Source organism: Brachypodium distachyon, chromosome 2 (genome assembly GCF_000005505.3).
Source record: "Brachypodium distachyon strain Bd21 chromosome 2, Brachypodium_distachyon_v3.0, whole genome shotgun sequence".
In the NCBI taxonomy this organism is placed as follows: domain Eukaryota; kingdom Viridiplantae; phylum Streptophyta; class Magnoliopsida; order Poales; family Poaceae; genus Brachypodium; species Brachypodium distachyon.
Genome location: NC_016132.3, coordinates 1,466,701 through 1,485,529, shown reverse-complemented (window position 1 = coordinate 1,485,529; position 18,829 = coordinate 1,466,701). Strand labels below are relative to the sequence as shown.

The following is an 18,829-nucleotide window of genomic DNA, read 5'->3' as shown; positions in this document are numbered from 1 at the left end:
ATATTGAAATGTATATGGTGGGTCACATAGCACAAATGTTTTTGCAAACAAACCATAGGAGGAGTGCTATGTCTGGATCACGAGGGCACAAATTTGGCATGGCTTTTAACCAACTCACTATGCATTCCGTTGCATAATGAAAGCCATCCATTGTTATAGTACTCCCTCCGTCCCATATTAAGTGATTAAAAACTGCCTATATATGGATGTATCTATACCTAAAAAATGTCTAGATGCATATAGTAGAAAGTCACTTAATATGAGACGGAGGGAGTATGTCATTGCCCATCGCGTTTTTAAAGTTGTTTTTATTGATCATTAATTTACATTTGAAGCCACCATAGTCTTTAATGTCCATGGTTAAGTTGCGACGACTTCTCGTTGTAACTCTGTAGATCCTCTCACTAAAAGAAATTGCAATCAACGTTCACTCTGAGTAAAAACTACTGACCAATATGTGGAAAAAATTGTTCCCCATGAATGCTACATCGGCAATCGAGCAATACTATACGCTGGTTCGTTTTCAGGTGTGTTAAAATGTGTGACAATATATGATTGATGCTACGTTCAGTCTGAAAGAAGATAATTGCAGTCAGGTTGCTGTGGAGCAGGAGTGTAGGACACATAAGAACATGCGGCATGATTAGCAAAAGCGATATGGCTAGATGATCCCTTAATGATTGCCGATATTTATATATTGGCAAAGTACAAGTCCTTGTACGCATGCAAGCCGATATTTATATACAGTATATTGATATATGGGAAGAAGGCAAAAAAGTAGACGAGAAACCACATTGACCTCGTTTCCAAAATGCTTTGCTCTTTTGACCATATCGCCAATTCACAACAGCACGACACTGCAATAGTAATATAATCTACCGAGTACGCAGTAATAAACTTTAATCCATTCACCACATTAAAATCTCGCAAGTATTTGAAAGAGTATATATATACATGCAAGATGTGCCGGCTGAGCTGTCCGGCGTGGTGCTCCCACTTGGTCTCGGTGGCGCACACACGCAACCGTTTTTGCGAACAACACCTGCATTTAACTTCTTTTTTTAGTGGAACACCTGCATTTAACTAGCAGCGTCACATCTCAACACCATCACTGAACTAACCACCTGACTCGTGGGCCCATATAACCGCCGAAGAGCTCTGGGCCCGGCATGTCAGTTTCTGACGCTGGCCTTTCCCGATCGAGAGCACGGGGTCAGGTTGACGGCACGGAAAGGCAGGGGGGGACGCAGAACAGATTACAGTAGCTAGCTGGGTTCCGTCCGCGTGGGCCCAACGGACGTCCAGGCCCCACATGTCAGGATGAGCAGAGGGCCTGCCTGTCTGTCTCGCCCTTCTTCTCCGTCACGTGAGCGAGCGCTCGCCGCCCCGCTGCCATGCGGGACCCGCGATGCAGCCGCCCAGCTGGACAGGGCCATGCAAGTCAAAAGCAGCTTTTCGTCCGATGGGACTAGTGCCTGCTGATTCCGTCCGTCCGTAGGCATTTGCTTGGGCAGAGCCTCGTTCTTGCCCTTGCCACATTGCCAGCATGACCAAGGAACGTGTACCCTTGAGGCCTTGAGTGTCAGGCGGGCAGTGGTTTCTCGAGAAAAATGAACTACGTACACGGGTCAGTCTTCTGTCAGCGGTTCTTCATTCCTTCCTTCCTTCCTTGGAAACGAGGAGTAAAATTCTGCCGTGTTCAACGAAGTGACCAAACAGGAGACCATTTTGTTACAACCTTTCATTTTTTTTCTGCCTCGTAAATTAAAATTCGAAATGAAACTTATGAATCCACGCAACGGTCTTTTTTTACTTCCCTTTTGATCAAAGATCTCAGGGCCGTCGACGAGTCATGCGCAAAGTGCACGACCGTTCAGGGCCACCAAAAACGTCGGGCCTCCAAATCTGCACTAATTAGTTATGGTATATTCGGGGAAAAAGAAGAAGAAAACGCTACTAATTCGCTAATCACGGGGATGGGCGACTCCTGGACTATTCCGTTGCCTCGATCGACTCGCACGAGCCTGCCTCCACCCAATTGCAATTGCCCTGTGTCCCTGGCGACTGACTGCCGCTCGTATCGTTCGATCGCTTGGCTGATCAGCTGATTGCATGATCGTCCGTGAGGCCGTCACAGTCCGTGCTTCTTCCCTTTCCCTAATCCCCTGCCTGCTTGCTAGTACTGCTTGCTTGTAGATTTGCTGGGCTGATCTCCCTGTTAGACGACGCCCTCCGTCAGCGACTCCTTGACGTCCATGGCGTCCGGCCATCGCCTCAGCGCCTAACCAGGTTTTCAGATCAATACTGTAACACTATCCTTGTTGATTCACTAAGCCGATTCAACAGATCTTAATTTTTAGGCCTAACCAATTGGCATGTTTAATTTTTATAACTGCAGTCAGCAGTACACTGTAGCTCGTCGAGCAATTGTCTGAGTCCGAGCGTTTTTGTTCTATTTTTGTTCATAGTTTCTGGTTCGGTCTGATCCTCACTTCTATTTTATGGAAAAACCTACATTTCATAATGTTTGAATTTATTTAGACTATTTTTGTTTGTTTATTAAAGAAGAAGTATGATTTAGTTATATGAAGTTGTTCAAATTTTAGAACAAGCTTTTCAATTTCGCTCCGGGGCCCCCAATTCCTGAAGAGGGCCCTGAATCCACACAACGGTCTTATTTTACCTACGTACACGGGTCGGTCTCCTGTGAGCGGTGGGAGTAAAATTCCGCCGTGTTCAATTTTTTTTTAGGCAATGCTGTGTTCAAAATGAACTTATGTTAACGATGAAACAGTTATATTTTACATCATTTTTTTGCCCTCATAAACTAAAATGAACTTAAATCCATAAACGGTTATCTTTTACCTTCCTTTGACCAACTGGTCTTGTGATGAATTCTGATCCACCCGATGGACCCGAGAAACTCGCACGGATCTCAAAGCGGAGACAGCCAAACGGCCCGGGACCCACCGTCAGTCCGTGTGAACCGGGTCCATTCGAACACGGTCTCGGTTTGCGATAACCGCTCGCGCGCACCATCATCTCCACGTACTCGCTTAAAAAACTTCTCGGTTGAAATTTCAAACAACCGTCTTCCCTCCTCTTCCTCCCCTATATCTCTCTCTCCCCTTCGCTTCGTCCCACGCCAAGAACTCGATCACAACTTCAAAATGGACCAACAAGACGCGCTCGCGGTTCATGATCTCTCCGCGCAGGGCGGCGATGAGGGCTCGATGGGGCCGGGGCGCGTCCTGGAGGTGGAGAGCTCCGTCCATGGCGCCACGTTGGAGAGCGTCAAGAAAGGAAACCACGTTGGCGAATCGTCGGCTCCAGCGCCGGTTACAGGTACGCGCGAGGGGCGTCTCTTCAATGGCATTCTGTTCTTGGGTTCCTCTGATCTGAGGTCTGAGCGGTGTAATTCGTCAGCGTCCGGGTCCGGCACCAAGGTCGCGATGGCGCACGCGTCGCCGCCGGACTCCTATCGCCGCGTGCCGTCACGAAGCAGGAAGCAATACAGTCCGCAGCGCTTCATCGCGACACAACCTGCAGGCAAGTCCTAGCCTTTGATCTTCGTCCAATTTCTTCTTCATCTACTACTGATTCATTCCTCTGATGATCGAGTTCTGGTTTGATTTGATTTGGCCAGCCTTGGACGATGACACGCCTTCTCGAGACAGGAAGCATCCCCGCCCCGAGCACTTCATCCCGGAGGAAGCCGAGGCTTCAGCAGCCGCCAAATCTCGCCGCAGCAACATCGTCGTCGACAGGTTCCTCTCGTCTTCCATCCTCCATGGCTCGCCCACGGAGACGAGTTCGGAGCAAGCCGGGGGCCGTGTCCGCGGGGTGGGGGCCGCGGCCAGCCGGCTCGGACCGGCATGCGTAACTCCCGGACGCGCATCGCCATCGGCGACGGCGGAGCTCAACGGGAGCGCGAGGATCTACATCGTTATCGCCATTCTTGGCGCGTCTCTGGCGCTCAGCGTGGTCTCGTGCTTGCTGTTCTACCTCGTCGGCCGGAGAAGCGGGAGCGAGCCTGGTCCTCCGCCCGGAGAGAAGTTCTGAATCCTGAACCATTCTGGTGTGCAGTTTTTTGGTGTGTTTGTTTCTGTTCTTCAGTGACAGTCAGCGATCTGAAAGGTCCAGCGGTTCAGCAATTCTCTGAAACTGCACTATCATGTTGTGGTTTTTGAACTGTGATGTCATGGTGTGTGGCTGGAATTCAGAAAATGAACTCTAGTCAGCTTGGAGTTTTTTAAGAACTGAATGTTCCGTCTGCTTAGACTTTTTTTTTGCCGAGAAAGGCAGGAGCTCTGCCATGCAATATTAGGAGAAAGAAGAAATTATATGTACAAGAGACCGATGTCTCAACACAAGGCAAAACCAAAAACGAAAAAGAAACCGCCGCCCCATCGGAACAAGCGCAGTTGACCGATAGGGCAGAGAAAACACCGAACCGACCCAACTACGCTGTCACGGGGGAGAAAGCAAGCTTATGAGAGTCGATAGTGTCACGGGCCATCATGGCAACGACAAAAGCTGGGGCGGCCACAGCCTGAAAAATACGCCTGTTGCACTCCTTCCAAATGTTTCACATGATGTAAGTAGCCATCTCATTAAATTCACGTCTTCTGTTCTTGTCAATCGCCTTCGATGTAGGAATCCAGTCTGCTTAGACTGAAGATTGCTATACTTTAGCGTGCTTGCTTACTCTCACCTTCCATCTTCCGGGTTCTGGGGCATTGCTTTGGCAGCATTGTTCCTTCTGGCTTATCTGTTGTTATGAAGTGCTTAACTTCGTTCGTTTTTAGACTGATAACTGGACAACCATCCAATTTTAGTTTTTCACTCGAACTGAAAATGATGGAACAACAGTATACTTTATAACAGTAAGGTGTCACTATAGAGAAAAATCACAAAAAGGCTTCTTCTTACTAAAAAACACATTAAAGCAATAAAAGGCTCATAAACATTTCTTGATAAACCGCTTGGGCCTCCACAGCGATCCTGGGCTCAAATTTGTTTCCAGCCGTTCGTTGACAGTGCTCTTATCGTGTGTTGGGCCCTTTCTGTTTCTATGGCGCTGTTGCCTGAGCTGCATCTTAATAGACGATTGTAATCTGCAGATTGTTTTTTGTATGCGTATCGATTGCTTGTTGCAATGGTTTATTCAATGGCGTGTTATATCACTATGGTCTTTGTTTTTCTGTGAGAATTGTATTACGGTAGACTTGGGTGTATAATTATTTTATGATATCTGTAGATCTAGAAGGGAAAATTGTACTCGCTTCATAAAAAAGGGACAAATATGAGAACTGAGTGAAACAACGAAAAACAAATCCTCACAAGAAAGACGCTGAAGTCGTTGAATTTTACTCCCTAACAAATTTCCTATTGGAGCTCAAAGATCACTGTCCATAAATTTTAGATTTTTCAGATTAGAATTCGTACTTGTATTCTTAAAGGAATGAGTGTGAAACTTGCTTTTTTTTAGCGAAAGTATGAAACTTGCTAATTTCTTGTTCTTTTTCACCCATAGAACACAAAAATTACATATATTTACATGTCAAAGTAAGTTTGCCTATGTAAGGCATCAGGTGGAAGCTGACATGCATGGAAAATAATATCACTTGTTTTTTAATAAATTATCAACCTATCTCTAGAAGCCTTTTACTTATTTGTCGATTTTCCCGGACACAGGTTAGAGATTCTGTCGTTCAGGTCCTACATTTTCTTTCGTGCTTTCCGAGTTGCTCCCTCTGTTTCAAAACATAAGACATGTTTTATTTCCTTGGGTGCCAATGTTTCAAAAATACATTCATATTATTATGATTTATATCATAAGTCAAATGTTGATGTAGTAAATCCTGATCAAAGACTCGGTAAAAATGAGGAAATACGTCTTGCTCTGTGGAGAGCTAGTACAAAATGCCAAGAGCCACGGCCATAAATCCAATAGAGCTCTCCGCACCCCTTGAAACCGAACACTGTCAGAAACTGTAACCCCTAACCAGGCACACACAGCACGGTACAACAGTGATCGCCGAGAAGGAATAGTTTCACCCCAAAATAAAGATTTTTTTGCGGCAGTGGCCCCCTAGCCAACGTTTTTGTCAATACTGGCCCCCTCTGAAAACTATTGACAAAACTAGCCTGGCGGAAAGCTCAGAAAGAGACATGTGGACTTTCCGCCAATGTCATTGGCGGAATGCACTGTAGCAGTACACGTGCAGTGTTTGTGCAGTTGTTTCGAAAAGCGCTTTTGGTCCCCTTCCGCCAATGCCATTGGAGGAAAGTTCTTTCCGCCAATGACATTGGCGGAAAGTCTTTCCGTCAGGCTACTTTTGCAATTTCGTTTTGAAGGGGACCAAATTTGTCAAAAAAGTTAGCGGGGCCGGTGCGGCAAAAAATTCCAAAATAACTATACACACGTCCAAACATTTGTTCTCATGCATGCACAGTTTCTTCCCTGAATACAAGGGCGGCCCTGTTCCAGAGGCCCCGGCCTAAAGAGCTACACTTTGACCATTGCCACCCCCTACCCATAGCCATAGCCATAGCCCACGGCTTGTCTTCACCGGCACACGATTTTTTGGTCCTTTCGTTTCTCTTAGCACCCGTTCGGTGGAACCAACGGATAACTGCAACTGTAACTTGTTAATTAGTGAGAATTGGGTATGGAATTGGTTGGAAAGTTAAGTTCGTGGAGGAACAATCTATCCATCATTTGGATGCAGTGGCACCACACTGCCCAATAATTCCCAATCCATTCGATCTGGTCCAGCGCATTGGGGCAAAATAGTACTAACGCCGTGTGTTGTGAATGAATGAATAATTGAGCGTGCCCAGAAGGAAGATGACCATTCTCGGAAATTGCTTACTACTGCACGAGTGCTCGTACGTACGAGATATGTTATTACCTTCTGATGCAAACACACGACACGCACGCTTTGGAAGAATGTGTGAAAGAAGTGTGTCATTTCCTTCAAGTTTACCTTGGCATTTTCCATACATACACTGAGCAACATTGCAATGCCCCTTATCGCCTTTTTCTTCTCTTCTGTCTCTTTCTAGAGCAGACAGCGTAGGCCTGCTTGTAGGATTGCTTTTGCTCCGATGCACAAAAAGGGAAGAGGGGAAGCTTCCTTTTTCTGCTGTGATTGCTTTGCTGCTGTCCCGGCCGGGCGAGAGAAAGAGAGAGTTTATGACGTGATTTTGGAAGGTTTTGATGGAAATGCATGCGTCCGCACGAAACGGAACCAAACCCATCCCGCCATGTCCGCGCTGGTGTTATGATCCATTCATGGAGACAGGGACTCGAGAGGCCCTCCCCCCATCATATTCTGTTCCATCGATCAAAAGTGTCTTTGTGCTTTGCTTAATTAGCTCGGGCAGTATTACTTTTCCATGTCTCTAGTCAATTAATTAAACTAGGAGTAGCTAACTAAATCCATCAATCAATAGTATCATGAATCATAAAACAATTGTCAAAAGAAGCCGTATGCAGAAACTGTAATGTAAATTTACAGCAAGTGAAGAAGTAACCAGGGATCGACTAGCCTATCCGGCAAATGCAAGTTGGTTCGCCAAGAATTTACGCTGAATCAAACGAGAAAACAGGGCAAAAATATATGCCATTGTTCACGTATATAGGGAGGTGACCGACCAAGGGACCAGGATCGATCTACACGGGTAATCAAGATCGAATCAACCTCACGAAATTAATTAAGAGGCCCGGAAGCAGGAAATTATACAGCATGGTCCCAAGTAAGCCAACCATCCTATTTATACCCCCACACTGCTCTCACTTTTTTCTTCTAAGCAGCTCTCTCATATTCTCTCTGATCATCTGACAACCCGAAATGGAGGAAGCTTCAGCTGCAGAGCTGATCACGAGCCCCAGGATCTCTTTCTCCCACGACCTGCCCACCTTCGAACCAGCAGCAACAACGACAGCCACATCCCTGACGACGATCATGTCGCCACGGCGGCGCCCGCGGCGGGGGCGAAGGGGGACGGTCCCGGCCGACGAGCCGGAGTTCGACTTCGCCAACGCGGCCGCCGCCGACGTCGCACCCGCCGACCGCCTGTTCTCCGGCGGCAGGCTGCTCCCCGTGCCGCCGCTCCCGCCCGTCGCGCGCCCGCCGTGGCCGGAGAAGACGACATCGAGGCCCCCGCCGCCGCCGCCGCCGCGGTCGAAATCCTCCCCGTTGGCGCGCAGCAGCAGCGTCAACTCCACGGCGGCGGCGGCGGCGGGGGCGTCCGGCAGGTTCACATGCCCGGCGTTCCCGCTGATGCGGAGCCGCTCCGCCGGCGCCTCGGCCGCCGGGGGTGGCCGCCCGTCGCATAGCAAGAAAGTTGCTCCGGCCGCGATGTGGGGTAACAATGGAGGCTGCGGCGGCGGCGGAGGAAGATCGGGTTACTATTATGGGTACGGTGGCGGGAGGATTAATGGTGGTGCGGCGAGCCGTGGTTCAGGGGTTAGGGTCAGCCCGGTGCTGAACGTGACCTCCATTGGCACCAGTGTCGTGAACTTGCTGAGCTTCTTGCTCTGCGATTGCGGCGAGAAGGGCACGGGCAAGAGCAGGGATCCCGGCCTCAATTGCTGGGTCACTAGGTAGTAGCGGTGGTCGTTAATTAGTGATTGTTCTTCAGTTGTCAGCCATGGTTGCCCCTGTAAAGTTGTAAGTAAGAAAGGAAATGAATTGCCATGTTAATTGTGATCGACGGATGGATTGGATGCAAAAAAAGCATGGATGTACATAGCGGGTGAAAGGGATGTGCCTGCATGTGTTTCAATTCCGTTCTGGGGGGAGGCGTTTGATGGAGGAAAGATTCATTGATCCAACATGAAAGGTGGCATGGCGAGTGGATGGGTGTGCATGGGGACTTGGGGTCCCTGGCCGTGTTCCCCGCTGGACTTGCTTGGCTTCGCAGCATGTCTGTATCTATGTTAAGTTCCGTCTCTCACGCGACGCAACAATGAGGAGGAGCAACGGTTGTACTACTGTCGTCGTGCCGTGTCAAACAGACACAAACCGTAAGCTCTTCTTGCAAAGCCTGAATGTATACGCCAAATCGCTTGCAAGCCTGCATGTATGCGCCAAATCGCGCGTGTTTGTTACCGTAAAATCTTGTAAGCAAACAACGTTGACTCCATTTCTCCGACCCCGACAGGAGAAGGAGACGGCGCTTTGTCTCACCGGCCGGGACCCCGCGTGTGGAGGGAGCCTTAACTACGGGAGGTGAGGAGGCTGGAGAAGAGAAGAGCACCGGCCACTTGGTGAGGGAATGGCATTGGCTGATTGGCATATGGCACATGCTGGCCATGCCGTGCCGGGTGGTTGTGGGCATGCGTGAGCTCTTCGTTCTCGCTTGCCCGGCTAATTAAGCCCAGAACAAGCCATTTCTGAGGGGTGTTATCTGGGCTGGAGAGCTGGGTTTTAAGCTCTTCTGCAGGCTCTGTATCAGGAACCCAGTGAATTGACAGGATATGACAACAGAGCTTTGGCCCATTGGCCATTTCGTCATGATTCGGATACTTTACCATCTCATCACAGATTCATTTGGACACTGATCGCGTATATACATATATCTAGAGCATTCCCAGCTTCCCGAGTTAAAAAATTCTGTGCAACATCACATCATGGGATCAATAGCAACATCACATCATGGGATCAATATACTCTCTCCGTCCAACAAAGTATGTCTCAAGTTTGTCAAAATTTGAATGTATTTAAACATGACTGTATAAATGCATTCAAATTTAGTTAAAGTTGAGACATACTTCGTTGGACGGAGGGTTCGGGTTTCAAATTATAACGCAGGCACACAAATGTACAAACTAGAGTAGCAGAACGCAGCCGCCGAGCCCCCGCCCAACCCTGTGCACTGAACTGACCGGGGCGAATCGATCCATGGCTTCACTCTAACTCCCCGGCAGAGGCACCTTCGCCTTGTCCGCCGCGGCCCGCGGGCTTCCTGCCCGCACCACCCCCACCCCCCACACAGCGCGCAGTGGCGCCAGCACAGAAGGAGGCAGCGCCCTCGCCTGGAACGGAAGCTCACCGCCGCCCGCCGGACGGCCCGAGCGGCGGAGAGAGTCGGAGCTCAGAGCTCAGAAGTAACAGTATAAGGACCGGGCCACGATACATGGGCCCTGTGAAGCCCACACGTAACGAGTACAACTAATTACAACAGATGCTTATGAGCAGGCTGGCAAAGCATGCTTGTACCTCATAGTACACCCATCTCCATCTAGGCCAAACAATATCCATCCTTCCATAGACTACAGATAAGATGCCTTTAGAAAAATAAATAGACTACAGATAAGATGCAGTAAGCCTTATACAAGGTAGAACTGCACATACGAGTTCCACGACCAAGAATACTTAATACAATACAAACTTCAGAAACAAGGTAGGACTGACCATACGAGTTCCACAACCAAGAATACAGTACAAACTTCAGAAGTAAAGACAATGTATGCACTATCCATATTACATGATTACATCTAAGTACATATGTACCTCAATATGACAATACCCCGTGTGTAGCACCCTGAAAGCATATGCTCGCACTCAGTCTGCCACATTCATGACCAAGTCCTCAAGGCTCTTGCAGGTTTAACAAACCATTAGCCGATCCAACCACATCTCATCAGAATGGCCGCTGCAAATCCGATGCCGAAGCCCAGCCCGACAAAGAGAAACAAGATGACATCAACATGAGAGGATTTCTCCGCATGCGCTTCACTTGGAGATGGTGAAACACCACATGGGTTGGACAACGGCGGTCCACAGAGTCCCAAATTGCCTTGGAATGAACTTTTCTCAAATGTAGAGAGTTGGTGTGATTGTGGTATCTTCCCCACCAACTGGTTGTCGGACAAGTTCAGGATGCTCAGAAAGGTGAGATTTGTCAACTCTTGTGGAATCTCTCCTGAGAGTTGGTTGCAAGACAGGTCTAATGACTCCAGAGCAGCCATGCCGCCAAGAATGGCTGGAATTTTCCCCGTGAAGGCATTGTGCGACATGTTCAGTACACGTAGCGAAACAAGTCGTCCAACTGATTCAGGAATATGACCTTCCAATCTATTATTTGAAATGTCAATCACTGTTAAAGTTGTCATGATCCTTCCAAATGGCATGTAGGATCCCTTGTATGAGATCTCAGTAGAATCTTGATAGTATCCCGTATAAGTTTCCACATTTTGAGCAAGAACAGTATCTCCTGTGCTATTGAACTTCACCATCATTAATTTTAACTGCCCAAACCATTCTGAACTCAGATTGCCGGAGAAGTTGTTTGAGGCCAGGTCAATTATTTGCAAGCTAGGAAAGTACTCCGCGGATGGCCGATACCCAACAAGATCATCAATGGAACCGTAGAACTCATTGGATCTCAAGATGAGGACATGAAGATTGGGAAGCCCACTCAACCAAGATGGGAAAATATCAAGTAGTATATTGTTTCCAATGTCAAGAACCTCCAAGTAAATGCAGTTAGAAAGTGCCCTCTGAAGTTGACCTTCAATCTTATTGCCATGTAAATCTATTGTCTGCAACGTACATTCAGTTGTGATATTGGATGGCAACGTCCCTTCAAAGTGATTCTTTCTCAAACTTAATATGCTTAGTCGAGCATTATCTATCAGACAGGATGGAATCGGCCCACTAAAGTTGTTATATGATAGATCAAGGACATCCAACCAACTCGAATTGCAAATGGAATTGGGTATATGTCCATTTATACTATTGTTGAACATCCTAAGATAGTTGGTCTTGGTAAGATATATAGTGAAGTTTGGAAGGACAGAAGAGAAATTGTTGTGTGAATAATCCAAATATTCCGCTGATAACTGTGGCATGGGAATCTGTCCCTGAAGCCTATTGGAACTAAGATCAAGAACTTCCAATCGCCTATTGAAAGGAAGAACATATGAAGTAAGTTGCATACCAATGAACAAGTTATGTGATAGATTTAAATAGAAGAGGCTATTGTTCCATCTCTCCCAGATAAACTTTGGTATACCCCCGGTGATTTTGTTGCAAGAAAGGTCCAAATAAACCATTGAGTCAAGATGTGTCAAAATACTAGGAAATTTGGTTATATTGCAACACACAAGTCTCCGTCAGTCCAGGAAGAGAGGTAGACGGAGAGTAATTGCCTTCTTGAACCATAACAGACAAGTTATTGTGTGAAAGATCCAAAGCAGTGAGCTTCCTTAACTTCCAGAACGATGAAAGATCTACTGACCCTGCAAAGTTGTTCCAGTCGATTCTTAGACTTGACAAACTTGCAAGGCGAAAGAATGACTTAGGAAACTGTCCTGTAAATCCATTATGGCTCAATCCCACTGACACCAAGCATGATGCTGCTGCATCGAACTCTTCTATAGGACCAGAAAGTTGGTTCTGATCAAGACTCAAGAAGCGTAGTGCTGGAAGAGCGAAAAGAAATGCTGGTATTTCCCCTGCAGAAAGAGTAGAAAACATCATGAGGTGTCTCTTCTCCTAGACTCGTACTGCAATTTATAAGTAAAGCATGACCAACTGACATACCAACTCCTGAACTCAATAATCTAAATGATGAGCTCCTCTCTTATCAACAGGATATATGTATTCAAATTAAAGCTAGTACAACCAAGTCCTACAATCCTCACTATCTATACACCCTATACAATGGTTATCTTAAGCTGGACGAGCCACAGTGAGTTAATTATCAGGTAAAGCCCATTTTACCTCCTGTCAAGTGTCAACTCTGAGTTCCCAAAATAACCCTCGCCTTAAAGTACAACAGTTTTGGCTGACATGCTAGTGTTTTGAGGGTGTTTAGACCATGTTGCTTTTATACATGCATTGTTGACCCAGCAGGAGCAGGAAAAATAAACACATCTCATCCTCCTTCTATAAATACGTTTGAGGCTCTTGCCCCACCCTCTAACCGGATTGGGAAACTGCAAAGTGCAAAACACCGAGCCCTACTGGCTACTGCTGACAACCGCCACCAAATGCATCACACCACCGCTAGCGTTATCGGTCAAGCCACATCATGCTTGCTGGTCCAGTCTGAAGCTCGAAAAAACCCAGAGATTACTTCTTAAAAGTTCAGATTTCACCCTCAGGTTTCACACTCCAGCCACATAACCCCGTATTGGTATAGATCGGTAACATAACTTGGTTGGAGAAGTAAAAATTAGTTATCCAATGAAAAATACATGTCATGGAGAAATGCCATTTTAAATTTGTATAACATGCATTTGATAATAAAATCCGAATGGTACAGTTGGTTATACTCTTTTTTGATGAATTAAAACACTCGACCTGTAAAGGGGTAAGCCACCCCCCAGGCATTTGCATTAAGAAGAAGACCTTCTCGCGCAGGTCGAGAAACCCTCGAACCCCTGCCCCACACCATACACAGCGCCACCGAAGCCCGTGTGAGAGCAGGCGGGCCTTAGGTCTGTGCTTAAGGCGTGGGACAGACGAGAGGATTGTTTAACCTCAGCCTGAAATTCGCTCCCACGGGAAGTCGAACTCAGGACCTGAGGAGTGCTACTAGATTTGTTCCTTAACCAGTACGCCAAGGGCTCGTTCGCTTTTTTTTGATGAATTAGAATGACAAGTATATGGAAACAGAGTGTATAGGTTTCTTTTCGCGATTCATTTTCCTGTACCTATCGAGTTTTATCATTGCCTTGTGGCTTCTCAAAAATACAATAGTGGTAACTTGGATTTTGATTTATAATCTTACCGCTCAAATATGTATATGAAACTTCCAATTGTACCAGTCGAGTCAAATTGACAACTGAACTTGGCATCCTCCCAGAAATTCTCGCGTCTTGAATAGTTAGCCATGTCAGTTCCTTGAGTTGCCCAATTGAATAAGGTATTTGCCCAGAAAACTGACGCGCTGAAATAACCATGGTTTTCAAGTTACTGAGGTTGCCGATTGCAGAGGGTATAGCCCCAGTGAACTCACAACTGGAGATTTCCAACCTTTGCAACTTTCTGAGGTAACCAATTGCATCCGGCATTGACCCACATGCCTCACAATTCACCATACGCAAGCTTCTTAAATTTGTGAGGTTGCCTATTGAAGATGTCAATGAACCATGCAATTTGCAGTCATCCATACCAGATATTTCCAAGTTTTGCAAGTCAACAAGATTGCCAATTTCAGATAGTATGGGCCTAGGGAGATTGCAATCAAACAGCTTCAAGCTTCTCAAGACCTTCAGGTTGGCAATGGAGGAAGGCACTGTCCAAGAGAACTCGCATTTGCAGAGTTCCAAGCTCGTCAGGTTCCTCATGTCTCCTATCCATGACAAAATTGATCCTAATTTTTTTTGTGAATCCATCAAAGCAACTTTCAACTGGCATAAAGACCAAAGTACACCAAACGAAGAGAGAAATTCCACTGATAGAAATTTCCCATCAAGAGTTAACTCCCTCAATAACTCGACATTGCTAGAATAACTTGCTTTAACATAGGAAAAGTTTGTTCCCTCTAGCCTCAAAGTCTCTAGAGAACCTGCACAAGAAAAGTTTGGCAAATGCCCTGAGAGATTTGGATTTGAAGACAAATCGAGGACCCTTAAGTTTCTGAGTCGAAAGAATCTCTGAGGGAACCATCCCTCAAGATTCATATCTGAAAGTTGTAGCACACTTAAATTGAGAAAATTGGCGAAGAACTCTGGAACCGGACCAGCAGGAATATCGTTGTATCCAAGGTCAATCGAAACAAGAGAAAGGAGGCTCGCAAAAGAATGATGAAGATGACCATTCAGCCCGCATCCCCTCAAGCTAAGAACCTGAAGATGAGGAACAGATTTTGCAAGAACTTTGCCCCACTCTTCACCGCTACTAGACATTATCTGTATTTCGTCAAGGTAGAGCTCTCTTAGATTGCTTAGGTTTGCTACTAGGGTCTGAAAATTGTGTACCCACACATTGTTTAAATTGCCATCTCCAGTGGTCTGACCATCATAACGACTTGAAATATCCAAGGAGACAAGGCTAATGAGTTTGCTGATGCCAATAGGTATCTGGCCAACCAAGCCTGAATTGGAGAGATTGAGGTGGGTAAGCGAAGTGAACCTGTCGAATTTCTGATGCTGGTAGACGTTGTAGCTGTAATCCCCTAAAGAGTTCCCACTAAGATCGAGGTGCTGAAGGGATTCAAGGCTGAAGAGTGAAGGGTCCAAGCCATTACTGTATAGGCCATGCCCATTGAGATCGAGTACTGTGACAAGACCAGAAGAAGCATCCCACCTGACACCGTCCCAGAGACAGCAATCGGTGCCATTTTGCCATGAAGGAAGGATGATGGCGGTGGATTCTGCGAAAAGAAATATAGCTTCAGTTGGAGGAGCGCTGCAGCCTGATCAGGATGGCACCACAGAGTGAGGTTACCATCATCGTGAGCACGGGAGGTGGCTAGTGCAGGGAGTTGTACAAGAAAGAGTAGTAGCGCCCAAAGAATGGAAGCCATTAGTCTAACACAGTTCTGAACATGCAACATGTGCTCAGGCGTCCAAATGGACGCAAGTATATACTGATAAGGTGGTATGACATTAAGCCAATAACACATCCAAAAGGTGCAGGGCAGTGACGTATTAGTGAGAGTGCATATTTACGCAAGTTTTTGTTTGGTCTTCCTTTACCCTGAAGTCATCTATACAGTTAATGCAACAGGTCTGGGAGGAAAGCTCCAGTCAAAAGACTTTACTACGTGTGAGATGGGGTGCAGGCAATTGTGACTTCTACAGATTTTTCCATAGGACAGGGACCATACGTGCCATCACACAGCCGTATATTAGCTATTTTTGTTTTGGAGGGTGGAACTTGTTTCACTGTCAGAGTGCCACTAGACTGATTTATGAGTAGCACCAAACATCCAGTGCTGAAGGACAATTGCAGCACCAGCACGTAGCGGCAAGTGAAAATATTGTTTCTTTTTTCTTTGACAGCATAAATATTGTTTCTTTTTACTAAAAGAAAATATCGTTGATTGATGATACATGTCGAAATGGAGGAAAGCTCAAGATATTGGAGTTATGTGTGCCATAAGGTATGTGGAATTGTGACTCCTGAGTCTTCATAGACTTGTCAGTATCCACGGACAATATACGCGCTGATATGCACAACCAGATCTTTTATTGTGGAGACTGATAATTTGACTAGCTTCCAAGTCAAGTAGGCACCTATAATACGTTCCAAAAAAAAGTAGGTGCCTACGGTGGGATGTGTGGTTATACATCTCAGGACGTCATCAGCTAAGAAGCCTAAGCTAAGTCGTTTTCAACTCGAAGGACGTCAGTGGCGTATTTCGCTTAACTGAAATGGTGCATAATTCCTCCTATGTTCAACTCGAATTTGAGTGGCGTCTTCTACTTGAATTTGGGTGGTACATATTTCCTCCTAGGCATTTACCATCATTGCATATTAAAAAAGAAAAATCATGAAACAAGATGTTACCTCCTTGTGCTGGTCTTCGAGGATAAGCAGCAAAGGTACTGAAGAGTAAAGAGTTACCTCTTTCCTGCAGCGGAACCTCCGACGGTCGCTAATCGCCGAAGAGTAGCATCAAGCACGGAAGAGTACCATCAAGCAGATGAATAGGGGCGAGTCGACAAGAGGACCCCTTGGAGGAGGCCGCAGCGGGGAATCGCCGCCGCGGGGATTAACCGCGAAGGGAGACGATGAGCTGCCGCTGCGCCCAGCAGCCGCTCACAAAGGAACAGCCCCATCTCCGGCGACGAATTGCATTGGTTGGACGCGCTAGGATCTTCCATCGCCGGCGTGCCCGTAGGGATTGGACGGCGAGGTGGCCGTGCCGCTCGGATAGCCGGCGGCGGCGGTGCCGGGCCGGCAGCTTGTGACGAAATTACGCGTCAAAACCGCACGAGGATGATGCTATGGGCCTTTGGTGGGCTTGGGCTGGTCTGTGGAGTATGAAGGAGAGAACTGATGGCTGCATACCGCACTGATAGGCCCGTGGAACAATTTGGCCCATCATACTCGCGGGCCGGCTGACAAGTGAAAGTACCAACGGGCCACTGCACCCGTGTCAATATTTTAGAAATTAGAACCAAACAGCATAACTGCGCGCCCACCGACGATTCGTTCAACTTAAACTCGCTAGAAACCAACGATCGATGTTCTGATCAGTGATCACCACGCAATTCATGGATCACACGTGCATCAAGTGTCAAACTGCGCAGCATTTCACCTATTAAATGATGAAATATCACATATATCTATACACTTTTTAGATATAGATACATCCATATTTAAGTAAATTTAAGTCATTTATTAATATGTGACGGAGTGAGCACATGCTTACACCATGATTCATTAGCCGCCGCCTCTAAGCGCGCGACGACCAAAAACACCAGTCCACGTACGTACGTACAGGATATATTTTACTAGTGAGGCTAATTGCATTGGAATGCCGCATACGTGTAATGCTTATCACGTCGACTAGATTAGTATATACAGAGCGGTACAGTCTTCCTCCAGCTGTTACAACCAGTACGTTTACGGGCTCGTGCATGATATCCACGTGATCGTGATGGATGCTTAATGAATCAGTCGATCGATGGAGCTTAGCTAATCGATGACGCACAGAAATTATTCTGTTAGACCGGGCAACGTGTCGCGTGTCTTGTAGCAACAGTCATCACTCTATGGCTCTATGCAGATTATCATATCAAATAGTATATCATCACAATTGATCAGCCTGATTTTTCTCTTGAGCAACCTTCTATATATGCAGATTTGCCCAGTGTACCGTGCCAAAAAGTAAAAGAACTAGTGCTGTGTGTTTTCATCCATGAAAACCACAGGATTTATGCCTGATGGTTTCCGCGTCCATTCTGAACCGGGCTGATGACAATGACTGAAAAGAGAACAAAAAACCAGTCAACGGCTCGATACCAGCCCGGCCAGCCAGTCACAAGTCAAAGACTAACCTTTTTTTTTTAGAATACAAGTCAAAGACTAACCTAACAAGCATCATCCGGCCCACACAAAATAAAAATACTCAACGCCATCTCAGGCATGGCAAATCGGCAACGGAACCCGGCCTATACTATACTATCTCCGCCGATCTCGATTCTCAAGTCTCAACCCCTACATATAGACCCAAACTCCATTGCCCTTCTGCCAGCAAAACACAACACATTCTAGCTTTCGAAGTAGAGGTACATATTATATATACACATATATACAGATTGGGGATCAGTGACCATGAAGAGCAGCACGGTGATGGTGATATGCCTGGTTCTCCAGGCCGCTCTGGCCATCGGGACCCTGGCGGATAATCATACCCCGTTCGAGGAGAGCAAGGCGATCGACATCAACCCGGGCAAGCTGGGGTGCTGCAGCAGCTGCAACTTCTCCTTCTCGGGCCTCTACACCTGCGACGATCTTGTCAAGAAATGCGACCCCGTCTGCAACAAGTGCGCCGTCGTCAAGACGTACCCTCTCAAGCAGTTCAGGTGCGTCGACACCTTCCTCGGCATCTGCGACCCGCCCTGCGGCAAGAAGAACTGATCCATGGATTGGGGTTTACTGGCTAACTGTGATTGGGGTTTGCATGACAATAAGCCGTGGTTTTAGGCATGTGTTTGCCAAATTAAAAAAATGATCGATGTGTTTGTCAGCCTGTCAGGTGTTGTAACTAAGCGTGGGATGCCTCTCTTTCCTTGAGAGGGACACGGGGTGGTTAATCTTGTGTTCTCTTGTTGTATTCTACTCCATATCTTATGAACAAGAGCTCTTCTACGGTACCCTGAATAAATATAGACCGTCCATTTCTTTCGATC

The 18,829-nt window shown here is 46.7% G+C and overlaps 3 protein-coding genes and 1 pseudogene across 3 annotated transcripts; 2 read left to right on the top strand and 2 right to left on the bottom strand.

Moving 5' to 3' along the window:
* Nucleotides 1-7,800: 7,800 nt before the first annotated feature.
* Nucleotides 7,801-8,847, top strand: LOC100829780 (translation initiation factor IF-2). The gene has a single exon (XM_003565246.3). It carries the CDS (start codon nt 7,860-7,862, stop codon nt 8,616-8,618), a length of 759 nt encoding a protein of 252 aa, XP_003565294.1. The 5' UTR covers nt 7,801-7,859; the 3' UTR covers nt 8,619-8,847.
* A 1,454-nt stretch (nt 8,848-10,301) lies between these two features.
* On the bottom strand, nt 10,302-12,093 carry LOC112268521 (receptor-like protein 9DC1). The gene has a single exon (XM_024459925.1). The coding sequence runs from the start codon at nt 12,068-12,070 to the stop codon at nt 10,634-10,636; it is 1,437 nt and encodes a 478-aa protein (XP_024315693.1). The 5' UTR covers nt 12,071-12,093; the 3' UTR covers nt 10,302-10,633.
* On the bottom strand, nt 11,586-16,525 carry LOC100829472 (annotated as a pseudogene).
* A 1,617-nt stretch (nt 16,526-18,142) lies between these two features.
* Nucleotides 18,143-18,825, top strand: LOC100843350 (Bowman-Birk type wound-induced proteinase inhibitor WIP1). The gene has a single exon (XM_003568004.4). It carries the CDS (start codon nt 18,252-18,254, stop codon nt 18,555-18,557), a length of 306 nt encoding a protein of 101 aa, XP_003568052.1. The 5' UTR covers nt 18,143-18,251; the 3' UTR covers nt 18,558-18,825.
* The last annotated feature ends 4 nt before the right edge of the window (nt 18,826-18,829 follow it).

Coding starts and splice junctions, on each gene's coding strand:
- LOC100829780 (XM_003565246.3), top strand. CDS start 7,860: ATGGAGGAAGCTTCAGCTGCAGAGCTGATCACGAGCCCCAGGATCTCT.
- LOC112268521 (XM_024459925.1), bottom strand. CDS start 12,070: ATGGTTTATTTGGACCTTTCTTGCAACAAAATCACCGGGGGTATACCA.
- LOC100843350 (XM_003568004.4), top strand. CDS start 18,252: ATGAAGAGCAGCACGGTGATGGTGATATGCCTGGTTCTCCAGGCCGCT.